Here is a 13,583-nt window from a genome sequence, read left to right on the forward strand (position 1 = left end):
ACTATATTTTTTCAGTAACATAATAACACTATTAAGTTTCAGTTCTATTTCGCAATGTATATATTTGATTGATTATCTTAATGAAAGTTTATTTTGGATGCTAAATTCTTTATTGGCAAGTTTTGAATCTTGTGGGAAGGGGATGAATATATAAGATTTGCAGTAAATAAAAGCTCAAAAAGCTATCATTAGAATTCTGAAACGGATTAGGACCACAATTGTGTTAAAACAGTATAAAAAAATAAACTACAATAATACTGCTAAAACTTGATTATTAGTATTTCGATTAATTTAATAAAATTACAATTCTAGTGGCTATTATCTGGTTGTGAAAACATGAAAACTGCATTTGAAAATAAAGTTTTATAATCGATTTTTGAACCATTTCATACGAATTTTGTATATTATTACAGTTTTATTGAATATAATGTCCACCTTATAAAATCAGAAAAACAATAAATCAAATGACAAGCATGCTTTAGTATTTTTAAAAACGTAAGATTGAAATGAAAAAAGTAATTATTTTGGAATAAAAATATACAAGGTGGCCATAGTTTGTAATGCGACAAAATTTTGCTTGATGAATTAATTACATTACTGTCTATTTTCTCGAACATCCGAATTAGAACGAAGCTCAAGAATGTAATGCCTAAGATTATCTATCGTTTAGTTTGTAGATTAATTTACAGCTAAATAATTGTATATTTCCTAATAAACTTATTTTTAAATTCTTGAACATGAATATTTTTGGAAATTTGGAGAATAGAAATTCACTGATGCAACTGAAAAATATATTTGTATTTCGATTCTCTTTCGAAGTGAAAAGCAAATTATTTCTCTGCAATGGACATATTTAAGTATATTTAAGTTGTTACTTCTGCGAGCAATTTCACAAAACGAATCAAGATTTGTATTATATCATCTGTATCATAATATTATATCATCTGTAACATAATATTATATCATCTGTAAAAATATAGTGTTTTTATATTGAAAGATATTAATTATTAGTTAGTAGGTTAGACGTGTGACCATATAATAATTTTAGAGAGAATGAGTTTAAAATTTCAAAACACATATGATAAGTTATAATAAAGGTGAATATGTGTGGGCCTGGATGAGTGTGTGTTAGCTTTCTCCAGACCAGACCGTCTTATTTAGAGTTACGAAACTTAATACATATATAACTTAAATTGTGGAAATATGCGTGCTTTCTTTTAATTTTTGACTAGAATTTTAATTAAAAGTTAAGTTGAATTTTGGCTTTTATTTCTGTGATAACTTCCGAATATACTACTGCACCACAATGGTTTTTATATTGTTGCAAAATTCAATCAATTAATATTTTATGAATATCAAATTAATAATCAATATCATAATTTTTTTAGCAATCTCTTAAATGGTTTTATTCTTTTTTTTTTCTACAATTTTTTTCAACAGTAGTTTAATTTTCTGACCTGAAATGCAATCCACTTTTATTGTTTTATCAGATATTTAACCCTGGGATTTCCTCCCTATGTTGAAAGTAAACGAGGAAAGATATTCGTATAATTTTCCAAGACGAATAAAAAGCAATTTTACAATATCTCGAATGTTAGAAGAGGGATGAGTCACAAATTTACGTGTCCAGAGCATTATGATGCCGCAAAAATGGTTTGAATTGGGAATGCTTATGTAACAATTAACCGAAATTATTAAGTCTAATAAAGCAACATGGTTTTAAGTGCCTGGAAAGTTAGCTAAATGGACATGAAATGACGCCTGAGCGATTTCAATGAAATTAATTGTATTCAATAATCTTTTAGAAATAGCTGGCCACAAAAGGTGGTTAATTAATTATAAATAAAATAAAAAATGATCTATATAAAAAATAAAAATAAATTATCTTTTATCAAAAGGTGCAGTCTTTAATATCTGTTTTTATTGAATAACATTATTTTATATCACGACAAGTTTTCTAAAAATCTAATTTTTTATTAATCTAATCGTAAATTTCATGCATTCAGGGACAAGATACTACAGCTGCTGCAATTAGCTGGACTTTGTATTGTTTAGGAATATATCCAGAAGTCCAAAAACAAGTACATGAAGAGTTGGATGCAATTTTCGGAGAAGAAAAAAACATGGATATCTCACGAGAAATCCTGTCACAGATGAGATATCTCGAATGTGTTATCAAGGTAAATAAGATATTCTTCATTCTCTGATAGTTCTTAGACAAGTAGTCACGTAAGAGGAAATTTATTTGATTCTTTTGAAATCCTGGACTGTGCTTCTAGTAACAAAATTTTATTTTGTAATTATCAGATTTATCAAATATTTAAGCAGAGAAATTGATTTTTACATCCTCTTAAAAATCAAAATATTGTCTTTTCAACGATACCAATTTTTTTTTGCAGTACATATTTTCATTTTCATTTAAGATTTTATAAAATATTTTAAAGGCACTTTATGGTAATATAATTCACGGTTAAAGTCTATCACAGATTGTTTTTATTGTTGCATGTATTATTTCATGGCAATATTTTTTTTACATTCTTGATGATCAAGATATGAAGATTCAACTCAATTTCTGAAAGTAAAATTTCAGAAATGTAATTAAAATTAAGGCATAGTTTCTAAATGAAGTAACAGAGAAAAAATTTAAAGTGCGCCCTTTTTTGAACACTGCTCCTTTTCCCAGTGCTATTGTTGAAGTCTGTTGACGATGTGTAGTCCTGACATAAAGGAAATATTATATCAACTTATCTGATTTCATTTAAGGGGAAGTTATCGAACTTCTTTTCCATCAAAAATAATACTTTATTCATCTCCTCACATCGCGCTTGCCGGTCGAGACAGAGCTCTCCTCTTTTCGCTCTGATTCGTATCATTCCTTCACCGTATCGCCTTGGTGCGATTAGTGGTGAAAGGGGAAATGTTTAGTTGGAATTTATAGGTATTTTTTATCCCCACGAATCAACTGTTCACCAATTTTTGCTCGGTTATAATAATTAAAGCTTAAACAAATATAATTTTAACAGTTTCTGGATTATATTATACTTAGATGCTGTAGCAAAAATTTTTGATCCTTTCTGCTTCTTTGGAAATTTACGGACAATTTTTTTGCTTCTTGTAGACTTCTGTGTTTAATAAGACAAAAGAAAAATAAATATTTAAAGATTTTCTCTAGTAATAAATACCTATTTCCACGAAACCACTAGAAAGAGCTATTGCTGAAATGAAAAAATTATTGTTCTAAAAAATAAATAGATATTATAAAAGTATATAATTTATTTTTGCGCAATAGAGATAAACAATTAATTTAATTATCTGCTAATTTTTAATTTCTTTTTATTTATAACTCACTGTTACTTTAATTTTTGAAATTTAGGGTGAATTTTGTCTACCAGATAGTAGCACTAGCATGGAAGTAAAAACCGAGTAAATTAATCTGAATATAAATAATAATATTCTGAAAATATTTCAATCAATAGAGTATTATCATTCAAAACACGGTGCAAAATTTCAAAATTCCAGCATTTGAGGAGAGGAAAGAATAAACAATTACAAGATTCCACTTATAGAAGAATAAATCTTGTCAAGTTTAATAAAAAAATTGCTTAAACAATTAACTGATCCCCGTGTATATTAAATTTACGAACAGGGAGTTACCTTATCCACGCACAAATTATGTGATGCAAAAACTGAAACAATGCATGAAAGAAGTTCTAAACTTTCTTTAAATGAAATTTTTTGAAAGATTAATTACAAATTAAAACTGAAGCTTTTCCAGCATGATTACAGATAATACGATGTTTAAAAGTATGGGAAATCATGCTTTTCTTATGGGAGAAAGTTAATCACACAATCCTCATCACAGAGCTGAAAATATTAATAATCAATGCATGGGCGACCCTTAAAATGTGACTCATGCTCATGAACTTCCGTTTTGGTAAATGAGTAAATCTAATTTCTTTTATATTTCAGTATTAAAGATTTTATTTAAAAAAATTAAATAATGTAAATTACATGCATACATTTTTAAATTCATATTGTCTATGATATTTCTATAAGATTTGAAGTATTTTTTCCACACACTTTTCTGTCAATGCTTTAAAGTTTTTCACTTCACTTATCATCTATATTCAGAACTATTTAATTTGGAGTGCAGATAAAGTCTAATGATTTTATTTGTACGATAACCGCTACTGATATTTAAATCTTCTAAATGTCGCCATAATATATATATATATCTTTATCTATATATCCATTTGTGTATAGAAATATATATTAAAACTGCGTTCGTCTTAATCAACATTGTTTTAAAGTAATCTTCTATCTTCCATAATGGGATTTTATCCCTTTGTCCGGGCATTGGTAAGACATTTTTTTTTAATTTATCATCTAGTCCAATATGATCCCGTTTCTATCAGTAACAAAGGTTGATGTGTCCAGCCTTCAACCTCACATCTCTGTTCAAGACGTTTAGAATTAGTTAAGATAGAATGTCAATAGAGTAAAAAGGAAGAAAATTTATAATTTTTCTCCACTATATTTCGAAAAAAAGTTGAACATTTCATATATTATATATTTTTAATAGTTGCTTGAATCTCTTATTTCTTTAGGAGACAATGAGGCTATATCCTGTGATACCCGTCATTACAAGGGAAAACGATCAGGATTTTAAAGTTTGTAAGTGCTTCCTTACACAATTTTTGGAATTAATATTATATAAGCAACATCAGAATTTGCCAAAGTTTGCAAGAAACACAAGAAGAATTAATTTTTTTTCTTATGTCGAATTCTTTTTTCCTCTCTCAAATATATATACTATATACAGGTTGTTGGCGAATTCGACCAACAAGTTGATCTGATTCGACATTCAGATGGATGATAGTAGGCATCAAGAGGAAAAAGAATCACCATACAACATGGGGTCCAAAACGACGCTAGGGGTGAAAATCGCAAAAATATAGGGAGACGGTAAACTGTTGAAAAACTGTAAAATTAATTAAAAAATAAAAAATGGTGTTTCAACTATGAATTTTTTTAAAGTGAAACCACATTCTTAAAGGCTATTTTTCATGTAAATAACATGCCGATTTGTTGAACCAGGTGGTCATAAATTATTGAAAAAGAAAAAATAATTTAGAACCCTTATCTAAGAACAATAAAAGTTTGAAAATATAAGGAATTTTATAGTGTTTAATTTGATATAAGCCTGAAGTGAGAAAACTTAGGAGGTTTTAAGACATTCAAGAAAAACTAAAGTGTTTGCCGGGTAACATCGCTGTAACATCGGTACCGATGTTTACAGAAGGTATCGCAAAATTCTGCAGAAATATTCTGAGGAGTGATAGTAAGGCCATACTCTTCGCCATGTTAATTGTCTCTTCGATGTCTGTTTTTGCGATTTTCACAGAATAAACGTTCCTGCCACCCTATGTTTAATGATAATTTTTATCTCGTTCATGCCTATTATCATTTTTCTAAATTTACCTTTCGAATTTGGCAACACACTCTGTAAACATTGGTTCAGATGTTGCGGCGATGTGCCCTGGTAAACATTTTAGTTTTTCTGGAATCTATAAGTTATAAAAAAGTTCTATAATGATTTTTTTCCATTTTGAAAATTTATAATGATTTTATACCATTTTTTTTCTTTTACAATTATTATATTTAACTATAGAACATTAAAAGGTGCATTTGAAGAATATTGTATATCTTACGGTTTCGCTCCTTCAAGTAAAAAATAATAATCAGTTTCATGCATGTTTCTTCAATGCTGAAATGAAAGAATCACATAATTTATGTATTGCGCATTGATGTATATAATAATAAAAATTGTGAGAATCGTTTTCTGTTTGTTGGAATTTTTAATCTCCTCCAAAGTACCAAACATGGTTGGGTGCAATTTTTCAAAATTTATTTATTTCCATTTTTTTAATTGAGTAGATTTCAATGAGTATTTTGTATCCATGCATGATTTCAGCAGAAGGGAAGAATAGCCATGATATCAGTTTTCGCATCATTCTGCCCGATATGATATGGAAATTTATTGAAAGTGGAAAGTGGAAGAATAGCAGAGAGATAAGGCCTAAAATATCTAAGGTTATCCTGTGCTCCATATTCGTCCAATAATAAAAGTGTTTTATATAGAGCACGGCTGTCTGTTAAAATCCACATGTCTTTCAAATCCAATCTAGTAGCAACGTTACTTTAGTGAAGATCTATGTGAATTGCAATAGACTCCAACTTGAATACAGAGCAATGACCGGCATTTATGTTGATTTCCTTATGATTATTCTCATTCCTTTTGTCCATATGCAAGGGAAACTCTTTGCTTTTTAATATTTTCCTACTATTTATTTCCTATTATTTCATTTTTTAATTCTGTCCCTTGGATTGATTGATTTTATAACTGTGGAGTGGGGTATAATAATTGGCATTTTAACTTTAATTCATGATTCAATGCACAGAAATACAGGGATATTTATCTGCTAAATGGAAATTCTAAATAAATGGCGGTTATCTATATTAATAATAAGATGAATGCGTGTATGTGTGTGTGTTAACTCAGTAAATGCTAGTTTTTTTGAAGTACCGCTACCGAATTTGGCATATGTATACTTTCATGTAGAAAAATGCGCATCTTGGAACAATTTTTAAAACTATAATTAATTAAATATAGGCTAAATTTGTGGCATTTTTTTCTTGATAACACTCTAAAATATGATCATGCAAGAATGAATCGTTTAAAATTTTTTAAAAATATCATTTTAAATTATACCATTTTAATAAACATGTAAGATTTTGTTGTATTTCAGGAATCTTTGAAAAATATTTTTTCTAATTTCCAACATTAAATTACATCGTTGCCTTGAAATACAAAACATTTTCGTTGTTTCATCTGCTATATAATACCGCGTTTTTTTTACCATAGTTGAAAGTTAAAGAAGATGGATTTACTTTAATATCTGTATAATTTACGAAACATTTAAAGAAAGTGAAGTTAAATTACCGCGAAATTTAGAACCGCTAATTTACGTTTTTAAATGCGCTCTGATGTTATGAGACATTTTTCAGTTTAAATGTACATGTATATAATGCACATAGTAAGCAAACATATTAAAATAATCCGAGCTTCCATTATTAGTCAATTTTTCAAAATCATGAAGCTATAAAAAAAGTGATTGATCTAAAATCAAATATAACCTATACTCCCGGCAAATCTGCAGGTCACCTGCAGTAACTAATTAGTATGCAAAAAAATTGAAACAACAAAAAATAATCAAAAGGTATACATCAAATTGAAAATTATTTTAAATATTTCTCATCCTTTCTACATGCACAACCCGGAATTCTTTCCTTGTATTCATTTATTTCTTTATTTATTAAATAATATTTCGGAAGGATAGAAACAAATGAAACAAGTTTAGTTTATTGTACACTATAGTGAAGCAAATAAGAATTATATATTATACATATATTAGAAGAAACTAATGTATGCTTTTTTTTCTATTCTAGTGAATCACACGGTGGAGAAAGGGACTATCTGCGTTATTTTATTCACGGCCTTACATAGAGATCCAGAAGTGTTTCCTGATCCAGAGAAATTCGATCCAGATCGCTTTCTTCCTGAAAACTGTGCAGGAAGACACCCTTATGCTTATACTCCATTTTCTGCAGGACCTAGGAACTGCATAGGTAATAAATTTACATAAATTGAAGAAAAGCATTTGCCGCCTGAATAATGATTGTGTAGTATTTTGCATTAGTATAGAGTACTTTTAATAAACGAGGAGTTAAATAAAAAATTACCATTAGAATGAACATCTTATTTTGACTTTTAAACTTTAGCTTTTTTAAATCTAAAATGCATTAATATGAAAAAAACGGTGAATTTTCTTTTTTCTTGTCTTAATTTATTTTTGAAATATAAAGAAAACTATCGTTATATCAAAATATCTCTATGAAATGGTTTAGTACGAAAAGGAAATTCATGAACGAATATCGGATTCTTAAACAGATCGGAAATTTTTTTTCTTTTACCTTTTGATGAGCTAGATTTTTAAAATTCGAATAATTTTTATATTCCTATTAATAATAATAAAAAAGTGTTTTATAATTCTGTTAAATCTATAAATCATTTATATTTATTTGATTTTATTTATAACGGGTGGCGTCATTTTGTAACGAGAAATATTCACAAGATTATTAACTGTTCGAAATTCGGATTCGTCTGTGGTTCTATTGGTAGTGAAATAAAGTGAAATGCATTTACTTTTAGTTGTTTAATTTCTATAATCAACCTCAATGTTTCGTGCAAATGACATTTTCAAACAAAAGTTTGATGCATTTATAAAGCTAATAACTAAATAATAAGCTTGGAACACATAATCAAAAAATAGATCGTTGGATAAACATTCAGTTTTTTTTGTTCCTATAGGTTCATACTAAAAGATTAAAATTTATTTAAAAAAATCAGTAATGCCAAGAGAAGGAGAATTAAAAGCTGACTGATCTCATAGAATAATTCCTTGATTTAATACCTGATGTAATAATATGTGTAGACATCTTAATATAAACTGCTATTAAAAACAAAATTCCACAATTACAAATTCGGTTCATGCAGAAGTAATATGATTTTCACACAGTAAAATGCAATATTAATATTGAAGAATGCCAACTTGCATATAAATAAAGATATATATTTAGAAAATATTTTTGATAGTATTTATTCATTAATCTATTTAAAAATATTTTTGGCATGGAGCAGATTTAATGATATGCGTTTATTTTTCAAATTTTAGGTGGTGTTTAGTTTAATATTCAAAACACAATGCTTTGATTGTAAGTTTGATGATATGGTAACAATTGTTAAATGAGTAAAATTACTGATTTCCAGGTATTACGATGCTAATGTGAAAAAACAAAAAAATTATAACTAGGGAAAGAAAAGCTAAAAGGAAATGGCAGTTAACTCTTTTCTTTAAATATGGCTTTGAAACTAATGCGATAAAATGTGCAAAACTTATAAACTTATGATGCAATTTAAATTTTATTCAGCAAATTCATGCCGATAAAAGTGAGAAATAGAAACCTATAGGTTCGTCCGCTGTTCGAGTACGGGGGGTTCAGGCATGGTTGGTCTTCAGTGAGGGATGTGAATGTGCCCTTCTGTTAAATGAGATTGTGCTAGCGGATGAGGCGTGTAAACTAGCTAAGTCGTATTCTTGACCCTAGTTGGCGATAATGAAAACCCAAGAGACCCTCTCTAGGCTTAAATCGCTAACACATAATTGTCTAAATGCCATAAGTCACAACAATACACAACAATCAGAATTTCTATGTATTTAGATCCGGGAGATCCATTCCTTGTTATTTTCTTCAGTACAATCAATTAATCGTTAACTCGTAAATAAAATTAGCGTCAACTGCTGTAGTCAGTTAGAAAATATATTCAAAGTAATATAATGTAGGAAATAAGAAAAATTAAACACTTTTATTAATACCAGGATAAGAAGGAACAATTGTTTTCGAAAATCGAAAATCATGAATATTTTTCAATAAGCGAGACAAGCTGAAAACAATACGATAAGAATATTAAACTTTAACGCACACCAAAATAAAGTATAGTCTTAAAATTTATAAAAATAAAGTAATTATGACTAAGATTAAATTTTTAATAAACTTAAGAGTAGTGATTAAATTTTTTATCAGCTGAAGAGTATTATTATAAATAATATTATATTTATAAAAATATACTACTTTTCCGAATATTGCTTTAAGCACCAATTTTTCGATAACATTTTACTATATATTTTGATTTATTGATTTAAATGTACTTTAAAAATCTTCTGATGATTTTATGTATTCATTTTTCATAACATAATATTATAGAATTCTTTATTTTAACGTTATACAATTCCATTTCTCTTAGGTCAAAAATTTGCGATGATGGAAGCGAAAACTATTCTAGCTTACATTCTGGCTCACTTTCGTGTTAAATCCTTGGACAGCCGGGATAAAGTACTCTTTTACCCCAATATCACTCTTCGAAATGTTTATCCTATGCGTCTGAGCTTTGAGCTCAGATAAATGTGCTGTCGAATTGCAAACATTATTTAATTTACTTTTAAGCTGCGATTTTCATTTAGACATTGTTCAAAATTTTTATTCTTTATCTTTTTTGCATCCAACTAAATAAATTATATTTAAAAAGAAGTTTTGGAAATTTTAATGTTATTCCAAGAAACATTTTGAAACGTAACCAGAGTAGGGTGTAGTCGTCTCAAAACATCTTTCCATACTGTCTATCAATGGCATGATTCCCCCACCCCCACCCCCTGGGTTAAAATCGATTTATCCCTCGCATGACATTGGCAAACAATAATTTCGAAATATTGTTCTCTGGTGGGTATTTATCGTTTTAATTGAAGCTATCGTTAGTCTTTGGTGATATTTTTGCGATTTATCCCTGGTGTTTAATAATCGGTGCCCAAATATTTAATTTTTGTTTTAGATGCGTTGTTGTCAACCGAATGGAACGAAAATTTGACACAGAACTTCTAATGTAATCACAAAATCACATTCTATTTTTCATACATTTAAATCAGTGAGCCTTTGATTTGATTGCGTCATTATACTTGTAAAAGTACAGGCTGGCAGAAAATAATCAACTTGTTAGGTACGTACATTTCCAATGAATAAATGTGCAAATCAAATTTTATTAATTCAGTTCTGTTCATTTTGTAGTCATTATATCAACTTATATTTGGATAACCGGATTTCCTCCCAATGGATTTCTGTTAAAATTTTATAGAAAACAACAAAACTGTTGTTGTTTCTTAATGCGCTTGCCATTGACAAGTCCGCTTTTACGAAGACAGCCTAGATTTTTAGCCTGTGGAGCAGCGTCTCTTGTTTTTATATTAGCGCCAACTAGGGCTAAGATTACGACTTTGCTACTCACGCATTATTCACTCGTTTGCACAATTCCTTTTTACAGGAGAGCACATTTACACATTTCCCAGGACGCCCAGATCACGGGGAAGACGCTCTACCCCATGCCAGGACATCGATAACCAACAAAATAGATTTAGATACCATATATCTGAAATCACCAGTTTAGCTAAAAGCAATTTTGTTATTATATCCTGTATGCTTTGTACGACTTCAACTACTTATTTCACCACTGATTCTATATTCATCTGGCAAATAGAACAGAAATTCTGAAATTTTAATTAACATCCTTTAAAATGTTACATTTTTGTTCCAGTTTTATAGCTTATTATTTAGTGCCAATATTTGAATATTTTAGCATTTACATTTTTGATTTAAGTTATTCCAATTTTTAATTAATTTAAATAATTTATTTTTATTTACATATTGAATATCTGATAATCTAAATTTATAAAATTAATTCCATTTATATTCTCCAAAATGTATATCTCCAATTAAAATATGCGTCGCTTTTTTTTTTTTTTTGCCCGTACTTTGCTTAAATGAAGCTTGATAGTCTTGATGAACTTAAATATATATAAAAAAAAAGCTTTTTAATTCCAGCGATCAGATAATTCATAAAAGTGTTTTTACCACACTGTTATTTAAAAATGTCTATTTAATTATTTCAACAAACGAAGTTAGAATGAATAGGAATATTAAACTGTGAAAGTTACTTGAAAAGAAAAACATTTTGAAAATGATCACATAAAATATAATTGCTCCGTTTGTTTTACCACCTTGTCAGTTTTTATAACTCCCTTTTCGTCGGAGCTTTTAGTATATAACGTGAAAAATTCCGCATATATAGTGGTGGGAATCTTCCTATACAGAAGTAGGTTCTCGCTTCCACACTGATAACACTGATACACTAATATGATATACTTAAAATACCTGAATAAACTACTAATTATAATTAAAATGTCTCATTAAAGCGATAATTATAATTAAAATGTCTGAATAAAATACTAATTGTAATTGGAATGTCTGAATAAAGCGTTAATTATAATTAAAATGGCTACAACGTGTCTCAATTTTGTTAGACATGGCAACTTCGATTAAATAATTATGATAAAACAAATATATTAAAGGCAGGTATACAAAACACTTCATGTGATTTCAGTTACACTTTATATTGAAATATGGTTAAAGTAAAATAAAATCATTTTTAGATGCAAAAATTTTAATCTTCTATAAATAGAATCAATAAATAAGAGGCCGGCTCTCTGGCCTTGGTGTAGCGCTTCTTCCTCGCAATCTTGGCATCCAAGGCTCGCGTCCTGATTCAGGTATGGTTGTTCTTCCCGATGTGTTCTATCTGTTCTATCTATGAGCCCACTTGAAAAAAGGGGTTGTGCAAGCAAGTGTGTGAGTGTTATCTTCATATGGGCTGGAAGTCGTACTTCGGTAATGGTATGTTAAGGGGTATTTACCCTCAGAAGGTACTGCAACGTCTTTCCGTGGTAACACGGACACGCCATTATCATCAATAAATAATTTAGAAATTCATACAATTATGTTCTTTATATATTGTTATTTATAAGGATTGGTAGATTGTGAGAAAAAAAAATCACAATTTTAGTTCGTGAAGTTGCAAAAATGATAATATAAATCGGAATTGGATTGGCGCAGTCGACAATTAATTCCCTTTTTCTTAAACTGAACATAAATGCATGAAAGGCATTTTTCTTATAATATGAATTTATTTTTATCTAGTTCTTTTAATTTGTTTACGATAAATACCTTCATTTAAATGCATTAATTGAAACAGAAATCAAACTAAATTTCTGAAGGTCTTTGTTTGAAATTCTTTTTTCAACTTTTTTCAATTTTAATATTTCCTTCTTTGAACTTTTGTGTTAAAAATATGATTATATGTCCGCAACATTATATTGAAATATGGTCTCACTGTAACATATATATTAATATAAATGAATTCAGTAGTGGATTCTGCAATGTTTCTTTAAATAATTTTTCTCCTCAGATTTTTCATTTTGAAGATTTATTGAAAAACACTTTACTGATTTTAAGATTTTAATTTAACTTAAAAAAATATACAGAAATATTTAACTTCGAAAAATATATTTGTAAAGATAAGATTTTCTAATCGATTTTTGATTCAATTCCTGATGTTCTAGAACTTAGAAATATTACTAATTTCTTTGTTACAGATGTAATACACTGTTTTATCATTCTCAGGATTTAATCATGACTTAATAAGTAAATTGAATTAAATTTTGGTTCTAATAAAATAAAGTTACATATTAGTAAAATAATTTTAGGCATTTGCTATTTATGGTGAAAATGAATTTAGATAAGCAGCCAAGTGCCATAAAGTCTTAGTGTTATAAAAAGCGAAGTCACAGTGTAAAATATGTAACATTGATCTACTTTCAAATTGCATTTTGCTGTTTATAGCGGGATAATTCTCTTTTTATTACTCATATAATCTTCAACATTTTATAAAGAAAATGTTTAGACTTTAGAATTCAGAGAAGGAAGAAGTTTCAATAAAAGAAATGTGCTTTATTTTTTTCATTACAATGCTGCTGCAGAAATCAGAAACAATCTATACAATTTGAGCCTTGAAATCAGAG

At 28.4% G+C, this 13,583-nt stretch overlaps 1 protein-coding gene across 2 annotated transcripts in view; it reads left to right on the forward strand.

Annotated features, from left to right (window-relative positions):
* Window positions 1-10,139, forward strand: part of LOC129989040 (cytochrome P450 4c3-like) — a 45,171-nt gene extending 35,032 nt beyond the window's left edge. For both annotated transcript variants that reach the window (XM_056097353.1, XM_056097352.1), the window contains 4 exons: window positions 2,007-2,180; window positions 4,608-4,674; window positions 7,510-7,689; window positions 9,926-10,139. In XM_056097353.1, the coding sequence (XP_055953328.1) occupies window positions 2,007-2,180; window positions 4,608-4,674; window positions 7,510-7,689; window positions 9,926-10,083 (579 nt within the window). In that variant the 3' untranslated portion in view covers window positions 10,084-10,139. The remainder of the gene's footprint in view (window positions 1-2,006; window positions 2,181-4,607; window positions 4,675-7,509; window positions 7,690-9,925) is intronic.
* The last annotated feature ends 3,444 nt before the right edge of the window (window positions 10,140-13,583 follow it).

This window comes from Argiope bruennichi, chromosome 10, assembly GCF_947563725.1.
Source record: "Argiope bruennichi chromosome 10, qqArgBrue1.1, whole genome shotgun sequence".
Lineage (NCBI taxonomy): Eukaryota > Metazoa > Arthropoda > Arachnida > Araneae > Araneidae > Argiope > Argiope bruennichi.